At 34.7% G+C, this 18,944-nt stretch overlaps 1 protein-coding gene across 1 annotated transcript in view; it reads right to left on the reverse strand.

The window, feature by feature from the left end:
• The window catches only part of SLC9C1 (solute carrier family 9 member C1), a 114,943-nt gene that overhangs the window by 43,181 nt on the left and 52,818 nt on the right, over nt 1-18,944 (reverse strand). Inside the window, 3 exon segments of the mRNA XM_038002620.2 lie at nt 3,212-3,407; nt 6,671-6,790; nt 10,364-10,461. Coding sequence (XP_037858548.2) covers nt 3,212-3,407; nt 6,671-6,790; nt 10,364-10,461 — 414 coding nt within the window.

Here is an 18,944-nt window from a genome sequence, read left to right on the forward strand (position 1 = left end):
AGTGTGGGAAGTTCTGGCCAAGGCAATCAGGCAGAGAAAGAAATAAAGGGTATTCAATTAGGAAAAGAGGAACTCGAATTGTCCCTGTTTGCAGATAACATGATTGTATATTTAGAAAACCCCATCATCTCAGCCCAAAATCTCCTTAAGCTGATAAGCAACTTCAGCAAAGTCTCAGGATACAAAATCAATGTGCAAAAATCATAAGCATTCCTATACACCAAGAACAGACAAACAGAGAGCCAAATCATGAGTGAACTCGCATTCACAATTGCTACAAAAATACCTGGGAATCCAACTTACAAGGGATGTGAAGGACCTCTTCAAGGAGAACTACAAACCACTGCTCAACGAGATAAAGGAGGACACAAACAAATGGAAGAACACTCCATGCTCATGGATAGGAAGAATCAATATTATGAAAATGGCCATACTGCCTAAGGTAATTTATTGATTCAATGCCATCTGCTTCAAGCTACCAATGACTTTCTTCACAGAATTGGAAAAAACTACTTTAAAGTTCATATGGAACCAAAAAAAGCACCTGCGTTGCCAGCACAATCCTAAGCAAAAAGAACAGAGCTGGAGGCATCATGCTACCTGACTTCAAAGTATACTACAAGGCTACAGTAACCAAAACAGCATGGTACTCATACCAAAACAGAGAGATAGACCAATGGAACAGAATGGAGGCCTCAGAAATAACACTACACATCTACAACCATCTGATCTTTGACAAACCTAACAAAAATAAGAAACAGAGAAAGGATCCCTATTTAATAAGTGGTGCTGGGGAAACTGGCTAGCCATATGCAGAAAGCTGAAACTGGATCCCTTCCTTCCACCTTATGCAAAAATTAATTCCAGATGAATTAAAGACTTAAATGTTAGACCTAAAACCATAAAAACTCTAGAAGAAAACCTAGGCAATATCCTTCGGGACGTAAGCATGGACAAGGACTTCATGACTAAAACACAAAAGCAATGGCAACAAAAGCCAAAATAGACAAAAGGGATGTAATTAAACTAAAGAGCTTCTGCATGGCAAAAGAAACTACCATCAGAGTGAACAGGCAACCTACAGAATGGGAGAAAATGTTTGCAATCTACCCATCTGACAAAGGGCTAATCTTCAGAATCTACAAAGAACTTAAACAGATTAAAAAAAAAAAAAAAAGGCAACTCCATCAAAAAGTGGATATGAACAGATACTTCTCAAAAGGATATGAACAGACACTTCTCAAAAGAAGACATTTGTGCAACCAATAGACACATGAAAAAATGCTCTTCATCACTGGTCATCAGAGAAATGCAAATCAAAACCACAATGAGATGCCATCTCACACCAGTTAGAATGGCAATCATTAAAAAGGAAACAACAGATGCTGTAGAGGATGTGGAGAAATAGGAACACTTTTACACTGTTGGTGGGAGTGTAAACTAGTTCAACCATTGTGGAAGACAGTGCAATTCCTCAAGGATCTAGAACTAGAAATACCATTTGACCCAGCAATCCCATTACTGGGTATATACCCTAAGGATTATAAATCATGCTACTATAAAGGCACATGCACATATATGTTTACTGTGGCACTATTCACAATAGCAAAGACTTGGAACCAACTCAAATGTCCATGAATGATAGACTGGATTAAGAAAATGTGGCACATAGATACCATGGAATACTCTGCAGCCATAAAAAAGGATGAGTTCATGTCCTTTGCAGGGACTTGGATGAAACTGGAAACCATCATTCTCAGCAAAGTATCACAAGGACAGAAAACCAAACACTGCATGTTCTCACTCATAGGTGGGAACTGAACAATGAGAACACCTGGACACAGGGTGGGGAACATCACACACCAGGGCCTGTTGTGGGGTGGGGGAATGGGGGAGGGATAGCATTAGGAGAAATACCTAATGGAAATGACAAGTTAATGGATGCAGCAAACCAACGTGGCACATGTGTACATATGTAACAAACCTGCACGTTGTGCACATGTACCCTAGAACTTAAAGTATAATAATAATAAGAAGAAGAATTTGAATTTAGACATGTTAAAATATATATTTATACTAGTAAATGATCATACTAATTTGAAATCAAATAGCTAAAATACTGAAGCATCTATTCCAAGGGAAAAAATAGTCAAAATTCCTACTATCTTGTGATACTTCATACAGTCAGTCCTTCTGTATATTTCAAAAAATGGTTTCTTGAAACCTACTATAGCTAAGAAAGTGGCAGGTTTCAAAGATGATTGTAGATTTCAGCTTGGGAAATTGGGTCTTCATTGAAATTCTGAAGGGAGAGTGGGATTAGAGAAGACACATTTCTTCTCAGTATGCTGCTTGTAATGTTTGCACAGTACTTTGTCCAAAGGATCTAGTCAGCAGTTACCTATATAATCTAAAGCTCTGGATAAAATTTGAGCTATAGACATGAATTTGGGAGTCATTAGACTACGAATGACAGTTGATGTCACGAAAGTAGATGAGACAGCATGGCCTGCCCTTTATTATTTAATTCACATCTATGTCTCTTCCTTCATTTTCCATATCTTGAAAACACATTTAACATCTCTCCAATCTCCACTCTGACCAGCTCATTCCTAAGCTTCAGTCATTGGGAGTGGTATTCCTCACACGTGTCATAGTGTTGCTTCTATGTTTTCCCTTGTTCTTGTTCATTATGCAATGTATTCATGCTTATTCTCTTTTTTGACTCCTATACATTATTCAAAATTCAACTGAAGTGTCACTTTCCCTTGAATATCTTCCTTCTCTGACCCTACTATTCCGCATAAGAAGCTCCTTCTGTCTGTTCCCATGGTACTCTGTGTATTACTCTATCATACTAGATAGATATAAAAATATCTATCCAGTGTAAAAATAATAAAACGAACATTCAAGTACTCACCACACTGCTAAGACTGAGAACATTGCCAATACCTTTTAAACTCACTTTGCGTCCCTTTGACACACACCATTTTAAAATTTATTTCAGAAATACGAAATCAGTGTTTCAAGTATATATATTATCTATTGAGTTACTATAAAAATCACTTTCAAAAATTAAAGTTTGGAGATGTGAGGAAGAAATTCACACACTCCTTCAGAAAATTGTCTGTTGCTAGTGTTGAAAAACAAGGCTAGGAAATCTCCCTGTCAGACATATCACACTTCCATACACACATAAATTTTAGATTACCTTAAGTAGTGCCTCTAGAACATAAAGTGTGAGAAAACAGTAGTTAGTGTGTTTTAATTCTCTGCGGTAGATTACATTTAACCGGGATATCCAAGAGATTACAAAAGGAAATATATTCATTAATATCACAAGGTATCCAACATATTCAAATTCCTCAGTAAATACTATTGTATGGCATAAATGAAAAAAGAAGTATCTGTAAAATAAAAAGACAGTTTTATCTGATAAAAGGTTTACATTAAATGATTTTCATATACACTCATTTCTGTTCTGCTTATCAACAGCCACAGAGCCCTTCTTAATTCTTTTTTTTTTTTTTTTTTTTTTTGAAACGGAGTCTTGCTCTGTCGCCCAGACTGGAGTGCAGTGGCCAGATCTCAGCTCACTGCAAGCTCCGCCTCCCGGGTTTAGGCCATTCTCCTGCCTCAACCTCCCGAGTAGCTGGGACTACAGGCACCTGCCACCTTGCCCGGCTAGCTTTTTGCATTTTTTTTAGTAGAGACGGGGTTTCACCGTGTTAGCCAGGATGGTCTCGATCTCCTGACCTCGTGATCCACCCGTCTCGGCCTCCCAAAGTGCTGGGATTACAGGCTTCAGCCACCATGCCCGGCCAGCCCTCCTTAATTCTGAAAGCAGCCACCACTAGCTAACACGTTCTGGCATTCTGCTTCAGAAATTTTCCTTTTAATTTCTTCCACTGATCCTCCTCTGTCTTGAGTCTGGTTTCTCCTTTTTCTTTCTCTCCCTCCGTAAATCTCATTCACTTTTTCTTTTTACTTTTAATAGAAATATTTTTGATATAACACAGGAAAAATTCAAACTGGAATTTTTTTTTAAATAGAGAGAATACTTTCTAACTTTTGAGAATTCCTATTTTCAGAGATGAATACTATTATTTTGAATATTCTTCCAACTTTTTATGTTTATAAAATGATTATCTATAAACATAAAAGAAGTTATATGACACATATTTTTCTGTAACCTGCATTTTTCCCTCTTCAAAATGTATCATGATCATCTTCTCTTGTCAAGGTGTAAAACTGGGATCAAAGCCTAGGATGGATGGTGGTGGAATATATGGATCCAGATTTTATCACAAAATTTAAATTAATGTATATGCTTTGAAAAATAGCTTCCATACTCAATATGATGGAGAGTAGAAATGTACAAAAAAGATTTACTTTTAATATTTTAATTATATTTTAATTGTTCAAGTAGTATAATAATACACTATTGTTGTTAAAATTTGCATAATAATGATTAATTAACTGCTGATTGAAGACTGGGTAAGTACCAGATCATTTTCTCATTCTCAAAGGTACATCTATGCCATAGCCCAGAAGCTTTTACAATTTTGGATCCCCTTTGAAAAAAAGATGATGAAATTATGAGTGCAGTAATATATAATCTGTGCTCACATTGCCAGGGCCCTCCAAGGCCTCTAGCAGTTCCTCTGTGATGGGAGCTACAGAGTTTAAGCCTTGTTAACTTTGTGGTAACCCCTCTGCCCTTCTCTGTCCTCACTCCAGGCTGCTTTTCTTGATCTCTCCCAGCAGCAAAACCATGTTTGGCAAAGCATGGCACTGGAGGTTACCTTTGCTTAAGTTTATGGTTAAATTTGCAGTCACTGATCTCATTCATTTTGTCCCTAGCTATATTTCTTTCCTTTGAATCTAAGGAAAAAAAAAAAAGGAATTCAAATTGAAAAGGAAGAAGTAAAATCTCTATTTGTGGATGACATAATCCTATACACTGAAAATCCTAGAGAATCTGCAAAAATCAACTAGAGCTAATAAACAAAATAGCAAAGTTTCAGGAAACAAAATTGATATATAAAAATCAGTTGTATTTCCATACACTAGAAACGACTGATCTGAAATGAAATTATGAAAACAATTCTATTTAAAATAGCACCAAAAAGAACAAAATAGTTAGGATTAATGTTAACCTAAAACTTGCATGCTCAAAACAACAAAACATTACCAAAATAAGTTAAAGATTTAAATAAACGGTAAGACATCCCATGTTCATGGTTTAGATTAATATTGGCTTAATATTGATAATATGACAACACTACCCAAAGCAATCTACAGATTAAATTAAATCCTATAAAAATCTCAACCTTTTTCTTTATTTTGCAGAAACAAGCAAGACAATCTAAAATTTATATGGAATTGTAAGGGACCTTAACTAGTTACAACAATCTTGAAAAAGAAAAGTTGAAGGACTTTTATTTCCTGATAACAAAATTATATACCAGCTGTGGAAAACAATTTGGTGATTACTCAAGAAACTAAATATAGAATTACCACACGGTCCTGCAATTTTACCCCTGGGATATACCTAAAAGAATAGAAAGCAGGTATTCAAATAAAAACTTGCACATGAATGTTCATGGCAGCACTATTCATAATAGCCAAAAGGCAGAAACAACTCAAATGTCCATCAACTGATGAATGGGTAAATAAAATGTGGTATATTTACCATTCAACCTTCAATAGGAATCATATATTGATACATGCTAGAAAGAGGATGACCCTTACACTACTAACACATTCTGCTATGTGGATGAAAACATTATGCTAAGTGAAAGAAGTCAGAAACACAAGGCTACATAGTGATGATTTCATTTATATGAAACATTTGAAATAAATGCATTCACAGGGACAGAAAACAGACTGGTGCTTTCCAGGAGAAGGGTGGAAAGGGGAAATGGGAAATGACTGCTTAATGAATACGCAGTTTATTTTTGGACTAATAGATAACACTACATTGTACACTTTAAAATGGTTAATGGCTAACTTATGTATGTGAAATTTACCTCAATTAAAAAGAGAATACTATTCCTGTCTTTTTTATTCTTCAAGTAACTTTATAAATGTACATAAGAAATTTAGGGTGGTGACTGACCCTCACATTTCTAATAAACATTCTGTAGCTCTTTATGCCCTAGGATACTCATCAGTCTCCTCTGAGGTGGCTACCACCCAATTCAAGGCTTTAAATCAACTGTAAAGATAGGAAAAAAACCCTTTTTTTTTTTAAAATAAAAAATTAAAAAGATGTAGCTAAGGTTTACAGTGGATGTTGGCCAGATCATTTTTCTCTTAGATTATGCCATACTCTCCTATGATTTTTTATGAAAACTCTAACAACTTATGGTGGTACCAAAACTTGTGGTGAGTTTCAAGGCTGATTTAGTAACAGGTATAAAAAGTGAATTTGTTCATACAAATTATTTTTGTTTTCTTACTTTAGGTATGTTTGTGAGCATTTTCTGTGACTGTAAATAAGGCCATTTTTCAAATAATAAAATATGCAAACATTTTTAAAAAGAAATTTCATTGTAAAATTACTCAAAATATTTTGCAAAATATTCAGGATACAATTTTAAAAGAAATAAACAGAGAATTTCAAGTGAATATAATAGCATTTCTTATAAGGTTGAAAAGCTCTTACTTTGATGGGCCCACTTTTTCCTTTCTGGTATTATACACCCAATTGAGAAGTAGTTTTCTAGTAAAGGTAATTGTTTTTTGGCTTTCAGAATAATTCTTTATTGTCTCAAGACGCATACATCTAAAAAAAGAAAGAAATCTTCAAACATGCTTTAAACATTTTGAAATAAGTTTAATGTTGTACTGTCAGAAAGCAGGAAGACTATTTTGTGCCATGATGGCTGGATTAAGACATTTTCATGGGCATAGTTCATGAAGTTAGATTGTAAGGCTCACTTGTTAAACAGAGAGTATTAAAAATTGGAGATATATGGTTGAAAATAATGGAGATTTCAAGGTTCAGGGAGAGAAAACATACTGTGTTTCAAATATTTGGGATTCAGACACCTGGGTTTTCATGTTAGACTCGCCATTGTCTGTATGGCAATGGACACATTACCTCATTTACTTCTTGCTAATCTGCAAAGTAAGGATAAATATACCAATGTTAGGCTGGGATAATTAAATGGGAAAACATGTATAAGGCATCCAACTCATATCACACATCTTCCCATCTCTTTGTCTTCACCTTCAAAGCAGGTAGTAAGGTTTAGAATGACTAAAAATGAGTTTAAATGGTAACTTAGATAAGTCACTGGTTATAAGAGCTCAGTGTAATTTTGGTAGCCCTTGTCCCAAGTTTTCTGTAGCTTTCTGCTGACTTTTTTTTTAACTGAGACAGCTCAGATCCATGTATATGATTGTGTCTTGTTTAGCCAATCTCCTTGGCTTTTCAAGGAATTTACCTTCTGCTGACCAGATACTTTCATTATCATGATCAGAAGGAGAATAAGGCTCTGCCCTTGGGTCTGAGGCCCTACCTTATAATGTGGCTTAATGGAAGGGCATTGGAAACCTAAGTTCAAAGGTAAACTTTGCCCTTTCCATGAATTATAATGTTCTTACTTTAAAACTTGTCTATCTATCTATCTATCTATCTATCTATCTATCTATCTATCTTACTACAGGGATACTAATGTAATCGAAAAGAATGAAGTCATTCAATTATCTGTAATTCAATATAATATGTGGTAAATAAATGGAAAATGTTGAATGTGTACATGACTTGCTTCATTTATAATTGAAAAAATATTTATTCAACATCTGCTATGGTTGTTAAATGCTAAAGATAAACCACAAAGAAATACTGGTCTACCCTCAAGGCTCCAGCAGACTAGTGGGATGAAACATGTAAATACCAATTGCAGTAAAATGTGGTAAGTGTTGCCACAGAGATAATAAACGAGAGGGCCCCCTGGACCCACAAACATAAGCATTTAATATAGTCTTATTGTGATATCTATGTGTGACACTTTACAGCACAAATTACTAAGTAATTCAGGCTCTTGAATTCCTATCAACGTGTTCACTGTTTAGTCCTGATTTAGGGGAACAGTATGATCTATTTAACTAGACAGTGAGGCAGCTTGGATTTGAATCCCAACTCCGTAATTTATAAGTCAAATGACCTTGCATAAATTATTTAATTTCTCTTTGCTTTTCTTCCCTAATCTTCATCGTGAATATAATAACAGCATCTATCTCATAAGATTCTTCTGAGGTAAAATAGGTTAATACATGTAAAGTGTTTAAAACTGTACCCAGTATGGCACTCAATAAAAATAAACTATGTGCTCAAAATATTATTTTTTAGGCAATTATACAAGCACTTAGCATAGGTCCTGGTGCTCCTGTGTAAAACCTCCACTCTTTCTTTTCTTAGACTTGTTTTTCTTGCCACGGGTCACCCTGACACATGAGGCACTGATAGGAATAATTAGCAAATGGTAAAATCAACTCCAAGGCAGCTCAGCAAAGAAGCAAGAACTGAATATAAGCATAATCAATAGAAAGTTCTCTAGGGGCTGGAATACCATTTTGCTAATATTAATATTCCCTACAGTGACTGGCATATATTGATAGTATATAGCTTTGCACATATTGGTATTTAATGTATATCTCTTACATGTATGCATAAAAAATGTAATACATTCCAAAGTTTGCCTTCATAGTCATATGTTGCTTCTGCCTTTGTGGAACATTTAAAGAGAAAAAAATCAAGGCAGTGGGCTGAATTGCTCTATGTTGTTTTATTTTTATTTTTATTTTTGAGACAGAGCCTTGCTCTGTCGCCCAGGCTGGTGTGCAGTGGCGCGATCTCAGTTCACTGCAACCTCTGCCTTCCGGGTTCAAGCAATTCTCCTGTCTCAGCCTCCTGAATAGCTGAGACTACAGGCGCATGCCACCATGCCTGGCTAATTTTTTTGTATTTTTAGTAGAGATGGGGTTTCACCATATTGGTCAGGCTAGTCTCGAACTCCTAACCTCAGGCGATCCACCTACCTTGACCTCCTAAAGTGCTGGGATTACAAACATGAGTCACCATGCCCAGCCTGTTGTTTTATTTTTATATTAACATCTCCTGGAAAATATATTAATGATGCTTTTTATTGTGTCATTTATTAAAAACTTCCACTGTACAATGTGTACCTTTCTTCTTTAAAATATGCATGATATTGTTTTGAATTGATCACATTTGCCCAGCCCTCTCTTTCAACTCCCGCAACTTTACTAGGTCACCTAAAGCATTAGAAGGACCTGGATCAAAAGGACAAATGGAGACCCTGGTACCATAGATGAAAATATTCAAGCATTATAAATCAAGGAAACAAAATTTTAAATAAGATATATTTCATCTTCCTATCATGACACATACAATGTCATAATGATTTGTATGACTAGGTTTAAAATGAAAACCCTTAGTTACTTTGAAAGTCTGTACTTGAAATGAAATGCAAATATGCCTTAATTTCTGCCTGCTTCTTTTCTAACATCTAACTTTATCCTTCAGTGTACCACAATGTTATAAGTGTGACTTAACACAAGGTTGGCACATCCTTCAGGTTTAGGGGTATGCACACCAAAGACCTGGTTTGCTCATGGGATGATGGACCAGGAGTAGAGACCCAAATAGACTCTGGAAATAAGCTTAGGATAATTTAAGCAGGGAATTTTGGTGTCTTCAGGACTGTTGTCTAGAACAAGAAGGTATGTCTGGGTGGACATTGTTACAATTGCATTGCAGTTTAACCCCTCTCTTTGCCCAATCATAGATCTAGCATTCCTCCACAGGGGATGATCTGAGGGTACTTCCCAAAACACTAATTTTGAGGTACTCAAGCTTATTTTGGAGACCTATATCTAAAGAAATCACTATAAGATTACAAATGTGTGCTGAGTATTAAGAGATGATGTTGAAGTAATACCTATGTATTGGGGAAGATGTGCCTGGAGGGATTAAGGAAGGCTTCACCCTTACTTAGTCTGGCATTCAAATTGTCTAAAAGGAAGAGTTCTTTACCCTAGCTTACCTTTTGGCAGTGGGAGGACAAAGAACCAAAGAAAGTTTCAGTCAGAAGGAACAGCTTGTTCAAAATCATAGAGGTATGAATGAATGCAGCAAATTTGGGAAACTGAAAATAGATAGTTTGGCCCGAGGGTGGGATACAGAGCAGGCACCTCTTCTGTAATACTAGAGTATTAATGTTAATAGTAGAGGGAGCCCAGTTACCAGATAAAAACAAGAAAACTCACTTGGGTAATTTCCTAAATGCTGTGGCTTAGAATGGAAGCCATCTCTTGAGAACATACTTACTTTCCCTTCTTCTCACCAAAACTTCCCGCTGCACCTACCAACACCTGGACAGCACTCTGGGACAGAATCTCATTCCTGTATTGTCTCTGGTAGCTCGCCTAAAAGAAATATTAATTCAAGTCATTATATAGCATGAATAGCAATGACTACTTATTACAATCTTGATGGGAAAAAATGTGTGATAAAGAGGTAAAAACACTCAGTCTAATATGTTTGTAAAAAGAATCTTTCTATGGAGTTCAGATTATAAGATTAGTGGATAAGGTAGGTCTTGGCTTTGGGTGGAGCCACACTGGTTCTGAAGGAAGCTAGAGGTCTTCTAGACATGGAATTAGGTTTTCAAAAAATAAATTGAACTTGCTGGCAAATGAGTCTGGGAACTGCTGCAAGCTATATCCACATCTCAGAAGTTAATAACGAATATTAAAGGCTCTGAGAAACCCTACAGTAAAAAAAAAAATCCTACTATACATCTTTATTTAATTGAATTTTCTCAAATATTTCTGCAACAAGGCTCTGCTGCCTCATCTGTGATAAGGATTAAAATTATTATAGCTTTGTAACTTATATAATTATTTATAGAAAATTTTATAATTTATAAGGAATATTATAATAAGAGACTGCTACTGTTTGGGAGAATGCAGTCACTTCTTCATTCAATACATATGTAAAGAGCCTACTGAGCTTCAGGGACTATGTCTGATGATGTGGAAACCAGTATCTGACACTGTTCCTGGCATCCATGTGCTGAACACTATTGAGAATCACTGTGTAGACCAACTTCCTTAACTGAAATTTATTATATGATCAAAGATTTCTAGGTTCTGCAGCAGGGATTCTCTCCGCATGATCAGTTTTGAATATTAAACACTGCTTTGTTTTGGGGAAATACTAGAAAGAAACAGCAATGACATTTGAGGATGTGGGATGAAAAAACTTTTCCCATAATTACAGGAATTCAATAGAGTAGCACTCTTCTTCTTAAATATCATTAAAATATGTTTAAAACAATATTAAATCAAAATATTCTTAGTGTCCTCAAGATAAGAATAGTAGTTTGTGAAAAAATGAGGAAGCTGAAGATTATATGGATCTTGTGAAAGCTTAGCAGTACAAATACCAAAGCAATTAGATACCAGAAGATGTTAATTGTTAAATTATCTTTCCCAATGGGAATGCAGAAACCAAATCAACAAATCAAGATAAGCATGAAAATATATCTAAAATTAAGAAGAACTCGGAAGATATTAAGTGAAATGAGGATCTAGAGAACAGAGCAGAGAAATCCAATCTACTTTGAAAAGTGGGATTTCTTGATTAAGACATAACAATAGCACAAAATCAATGATCGAAATATAATAGTAGAACCCAAACATTTGAGGCAATAAATCAAAAAGTTACATGGAGTGTACATTGCAGAAAACAGAATATCACAAGTGAAAAAGAGGTTATTCAGTCACCATAAGTTTCCCCTTTTATAGATCGGGAGAATAAAAACTAAATAGATAAGTCTTTAGTCACATATCATATTAATAATAAAAACAAGACTCAAAGTGAAGCCTCCTTCATTTATTTTGTGGGTTCTTGAACACCATATTTTCCTGAAATAAATTAAAATTGGAAAGTGACTAAAAGACATGGCCTCATAACATTTTTAAGTTACAAGGAAATAAAAATAACTCTACAGGTATCCAAACAAAAAAGAAAGCTGTATTTAATTTCATAAATATTAATTTATTAATTGCATAAAAATCATCTATTTGTCTTCATATAAATGTATCATTACTTGGATAAAACTCCTATTTTTTTATCTGAAACATCTTTAAATATTTACTAATCAATTTTTTTTCTATAAAATTACACTAGAGACACTAGCCAAACCATTGAAAAATACATTTCAAAGATATTCTCAACTGGGAATATTATTGGAAATAATCAGTGAAAATTATAATATCAATATATTAAAGAATGAAATATGTAATAAAACATATCTATAAACGGCTTCTTGTTTATAAGAATAATAAGCATAATCGTTAAAACAAAACTTAAAGTATAAAAGTGAAAAGAAGGGAACTCCTTCCTTGCTGTAAATGACGAGTTGATGGGTGCTGACGAGTTGATGGGTGCAGCACATCAACATGGCACAAGTATACATATGTAACAAACCTGCATGTTATGCACATGTACCCTAGAACTTAAAGTATAATAATAATAAAAAAAAAAAAAAAAGGAAGGGAACTACTCTAGGAGACTAAGGCAGGAGGATTCTTTGAGGTCAGAAATTTCAGATCAGTCTGAGCAACACAGAGAAACCTTTTTTCAAAAAATAGAAGAGGAGCACAAAGATGTTTCAGAACATTGAACTAAATTCATGTTCCAGCCATGGGTACAAGGCCTAGTAAGAATTTTTTTTTTTAAATGAACATAGAGGTAGATTGAGAAAAGGGAAATGAAAACATGTGGCTACTCTAAAAGTACATCTAAAAGTACATCTATAGTTAACATTTTAGTTAGAAAGAGAGTATTATTGACATTTATATCATTTGTAAGGCAAAATTATATACTTTTTGAAGTTAATCAGACAGAAATAAACGAAGAATGATATATAACTCAATACAAAAGAAACAAAGAAAGGAAAGCAGGCAGGCAAAGGAAAAGAAAAAAAGAAAGAAAAAGAAAGGAAATTAAACAGCAAGAGAGGAGTGAAAGAAGAGAAGAATTGAGATATCAAAATAGAAGAGCTATTAGATCCTATAATAAACCTGAAATACTCCAAAGACGTTCAGATTAATTCATTGAGTGAACATTAATTGAGCGCCTACTATGTACTACACATTGTGGGATTCACTGAAGACATTCAGATGAATAAATCACAGTCTTTAGCCTAAAAAATATTACCTAGGTTTACTAGATTTGCCTACAAGGAAAATTAACTATACTAAAAAGCAAAATTTCAAGGATAGCAGCATATGAGCTGAGCTGCTGGCTAACCAGCCCCTTGCTTCCCCAGAGTGAAGATCAGCCTGGAACACTGCCCTCAAGGGAGTAGCACCTGAGAAGAGATGCTGACTGACCAGTCCCTGCACTTCCCCCAGATCACAGATGATCCTGGTTCTCTACCCATGGTAGCATAGCCAGCTCCCTCATTCACAAGGGAGCAGACCCCACATAGGTATACCAGCCACACAAACTTCTGCAGCCTAAGCAACTGAGGCACTCACAGGCATCAATGACATTGACTGTAACTGAAGAAACTGTATTGAGGCTATGCTATTGTATCCACCCAGTATAAAGCTAATGCACCCTACCCAACTGATACCTTGGGACATATCTGCAGGTGAGTCTTTCCCCATGAAAGCCACTATACAAAATTGAAAGAGGCAAGTGTTTCACGAGATCTAAAGACATCAATACAAGGACACAAAAAACATGAAAAAGCAAGAAAATATTTCACTGTTAAAGGAACACAATAGTTCACCAACAACTGGTCCCAAAGAAATGGAAATGTAGAAACTCCCTGAAAAGGAATTTACAATAATGATACTAAGCAAACTCAGCACACACAATAAAATCAGAAAAGCAATTCATTATGTGAATGAAAAATTCAACAAAAAGATAGATATTGTAAGCAAAATAACTGAACAGAAACATTGGAGCTAATTCAAGGAATGAAAAAAAAAATACAATTGAGAGCTTTGATAACAAACTAGATCAAACAGAAAGAAAAAATCTGTAAACTCGAAGGCAGATATTTTCAAACAACCATGTCAGACAAAAGAGAAAGAACAAAGAGAAAAAGAGAAAGATACATAGATAAGAAAGAAAGAAAAGAAAGAAGAGAGAGAGAGAAAGAAAACAAGAGAAGAAAGAAAGAAAGAAAGAAAGAAAGAAAGAAAGAAAGAAAGAAAGAAAGAAAGAAAGAAAGAAAGAAAGAAAGCGAGCGAGCCAAAGAACCCAAGAGAGCTCATAGGACTTATGGGACATCATTACACAAACACATGTTGTCATTAAGGGAATCTAAGAAGAAGATATGGGAAAAGGCATAGAAAATATATTTAATAAAGTAATAACAGAAAACTTCCAAGTTTTTGAAAAGATATAGACATCTAGATCCAGGAAGGTCAAATATCCCCCAAAAGTTTCAACCTAAAAAATTATTCTCTGAGGCACATTATAGTTAAACTGTCAAAAGTCAAAGACAAAGACAGAATTTTAAAAATACAAAAAGTGTCAAGTCACATATGAAGGAATCTCCATTAGAATATCAGCATATTTCTCAGCAGAAACTTTATAGGCCAGAAGAGAATAAGATAATATGGTTGAAGTGATAAAAGACCAAAAAACACTTTCAACCAAGAATACTATATCCAGAAAAGCTATCCTACAGAAATCAAGTGTTTCCCTGACAAATAAAACCTGAGAGAATTCACCATCACTAGACTGGACTCACAAGAAATGTTTAAAAGTCCAATATCTGGAAGCAAAACAACAATAACTAAGATTGTAAAAACATGTAAAAGCCAATGATTGAGCAGATACACAAATCTTAAAGAAAAAGGAATCAAATCTTATTATTACAGAAAAACACCAAACTTCAAAGATAAACAAACAAAAAGAAATACACACCAACTCCCCCTCAAAAAACCAACTAATAAAATGACAAGAATAAGTCTTCACCTTTTAATAATAACCCTGAATGTAAACTAATTAAAATTTCCATGTAAAAGATATAGACTGGCTGAATTGATTAAAAAATAAGACCCAACTACACACTGAAGTGACACCCAACTAAGTCACTTCATCTGTAATGACACCCACAGACTGAAAGTGAAGGGGTGAAAAAAGATATTTCTGGCAAACAGAACCCAAAAATGATTAGGAGTAGTTATATAGCTATACTTATAACTGATAAAATAGACTTTAAGTAAAACACTGTAAGAGAGACAAAGAAGTTTACTATATAATGATAAAGAGATCAAATCAGCAAGAGGACATATAAATACCAAAAACCAGGGCACTCAGACACATAAGGCAAAAATTGTTAGATCTGAAGGGAGAGAAAGACTCCAATACAATAATAATTGGGTCTTTAAAATCCTACTCACAGCATTGGAAGGACTATCTAGACAGAAAATCAACAAAGAAACATTGGATTTAAACTGCACTATAGACAGAACATTTCATTCAAGAACAGCAGAATACATATTCTTCTCATCAGCACATAGATCATTCTCCAGGATAGAGCATACGGTAGGTCACAAAACAAGCCCCCAAAATTTTTAAAAAATTAAAATCATATCAAGTATCTTTTCTGACCACAATGGAATAAAACTGGAAATTGGTAACAAGAGGAACATTGGAAACTGTACAACCACATGGAAATTAATCATGTTCCTCAACCACTGATAGATCAAGGAAAAAAATTAAGAAGGTAATTCTTTATTTTGAAACAAAAATAGAAACACAACATACCAAAACCTATGGGATATAGCAAAAGCTGCACTAAGAGGGAAATTTATAGTAATAAACTTCTGCATTAAAAAAATAGAGGGCCAGGTGTGGTGGCTCATGCCTGTAATCTCAGCACTTTGGGAGGCTGAGGTGTGCAGATCACTTGAGGTCAGGAGTTTGAGACTAGCCTGGCCCAACATGGTGAAACCCCATATCTACTAAAATTACAAAAGATAGCCAGGTGTGGTGGCAAGCGCCTGTAATCACAGCTACTCAGTAGGCTCAGGTAGAATTGCTGGAATCCAGGAGGTGGATGTTGCAGTGAGCCAAGATTGTACCATTGCAATCCAGCCTGGGTGACAGAGTAAGACTCCATCCCCTCTCCTCCCCACACACACAAAAAGTTCCAAAAACAACTTAATTATGCACCCCAAGGAACTAAAAAAGCAAGAACAAACCAAACTCCAAATTAGGTCAAGGAAAGAAGTAATAAAAATCAGAAGTAAAATAAGTGAAATTGACACCAAAAATAATATAAAAGATCAGAAAAACAAAATATTGTTTTTTAAATAAGAAAAAATTAACAAACCACTAGACTAAGAAAATAAGGAGAGAAGATACAAGTAAATTAAATCAGAAGTGAAAAACTAGACACAACAACTGAGACCACAGAAATTCAAAGGATCATCACAGACTATTATGAACAACTATACTCCAACAAATTGGAAAACCTAGAGGGAATGGATAAATTCCTGGGCACATAAACCTACTGAAATTGAGCCAGGAAGACATAGGAAGTCCGAATAGACCAATGAAGACTTACAAGATTGCAGCAGTAATATAAAGTCTCCCAAGAAAAAAATACTTTTGAAAGGGAAGAATTCTTCCAAACTCATTTTTTTGAGGCTAGCATTACCCTAATACCAAAAGCAAAGAACACAACAAAAAAGAAAACTATAGGCTAATATCCCTGATGAACACAGATGCAAAAATCCTCAACAAAATACTAGCAAACAAAATCTAACAGCAAGTCAAAAATATTATACACTATGATCAAGTGGGTTTTATCCCAGGAATGCAAGGATATTTAAACATACACAAATCAACACACATGAGACATCACATTAACAGAAAGACCAAAGCCATTTGATCATCTCAATAGACTCAAAAACATTTGATAAAATTCAGTATTGTTTCATGATAAAAACTCCCAACAAAGTAGATATACAAGGAATGTACCTAAATACAATAAAACCATATATGACAGATCCATAGCCAACATCATGCTGAATGAGGGTAAGTTAAAATCTTATATTTAGGAAAGCTAAAGACTCCACAAAACAACTCCTAGAACTGATAAACCAATTTAATGAAGTTGCAAGATACAATATTAACAAACAAAATTAGTAGCATTTCTACAGACTAACAGCTAACTATGTGAAAAGAAATCAAAGCATACATCCCATTTATAATAGCTACCAAAAATACATGAGAATACATTTAACCATGAAAGTGAAAGACCTCTACAATGAAAACTACAAAAGATTTATGAAGGAATTGAAGAGAACACAAAAAAATGGAAAGACATTCCATGTTCATATATTGGAAAAACAAATCTTGTCAAAATGACCATACTCCCTAAGAATCCTACAGATTCAATGCAATCCCTAGCAAAATACCAGTGATAGAGAAAACCTTCCTAAAATTTGTATGGAACCTCAAAAGACCTCGAGTAGCCAAAGCAATTTTGAGTGCAAGGAACACAGCTGGAGACATTATAATACCTTACTTCAAAATATAATACAACCAACAAGCTATAGCAACCAACACAGTATGGTACTTGCATAAAAACAGGCACACAGACCAATAGAACATAATAGAAAACCCAGAAATATATTACCTATTTATAGCCAACTGATTTTCAACAAAGTCATGAGGAACGTACACTGGGGAAAGAAGAGTCTCTTCAATAAATAGTGTTGGGATTAATAGTCACTTGCAGATGAATGAAACTAAACCCTTGTCTCTCCTTTATATGAAAATAAACTCAAAATGAATTAAAGACTTAAATGTAAGACTCATAACTATGAAATGACTAGAAGAAAACAGAGGAGAAACCCTTCAGGTCATTGGACTGGGCAAGGATTCCATGGCTACAATCTCAAAAGCACAGGAAACAAAAGAAAAAATGGACACATGAGATTATATCAAACTAAAATATGACTGCACAGCAAAGGAAGCAATCAATAGAATAATGAGACAACCTGCAGAATGAAAAGAGATATTTGCAAAGTATTCTTCTATTAAGGCATTAATATCCAGAATAGGCAAAGAACTCAAACTACCCAACAGCAAAAACCAACCAACCAACAAACAAATAGTATGATTTAAAAATGAACAAAGGATCTGAATAGACATTTCTCAAAGACACACAAATGGTCGACAAGTACATACAAAATTTAACATCGCTAGTCAATGGAAAATGAAAATCAAAACCATAATGAGATATTATCTTTTCCCAGCTAGAATACAATGTTTATATATGGGGAATGTTTATGGCAGCACAATTCACAATAGCCAAAATAAGCAATCAACCTAAGTGCCCATCAATAAATGAATGCATACAGAAAATGTCATATATTTACACAACAGAATACTATTGAGCCATAAAAATGAATAAAATGCTTTCATTTGTGGCAACATGGATAAGACTAGAGGACATTATGTTAAGTGAAAGAAGTCAGGCGCAGAAAAATAAATACTGCTTGTTCTCACTCATACATGGAAGCTATAAAAGTTGACCTCATAGAAGTAGAGTAGAATAGTGGCTCCAAGACGCTGGGAAGGGTAGGGGGACAGGGGAGCTAGCAGGAGTAGGTTGGTTAACAGATACAAACTTGCAGTTAGATAGGAGGAATAAATTCTAGTGTTCTACAGCACTGTAGGGTGATTACAGCAAACCATAATCTATTGTATTTTTTCATATTGTTAGAAGACAAGATTTTGAACCTTCTCAACCTAAAGAAAGAATAAAGGTTTGAAGTGATCTATATGCTTATTACCCTTATTTGATCATGACACATGTATACATGTATTGGAATATTACATTGTGCCTCACAAATATGTATAA

Source organism: Chlorocebus sabaeus, chromosome 22, assembly GCF_047675955.1.
Source record: "Chlorocebus sabaeus isolate Y175 chromosome 22, mChlSab1.0.hap1, whole genome shotgun sequence".
Lineage (NCBI taxonomy): Eukaryota > Metazoa > Chordata > Mammalia > Primates > Cercopithecidae > Chlorocebus > Chlorocebus sabaeus.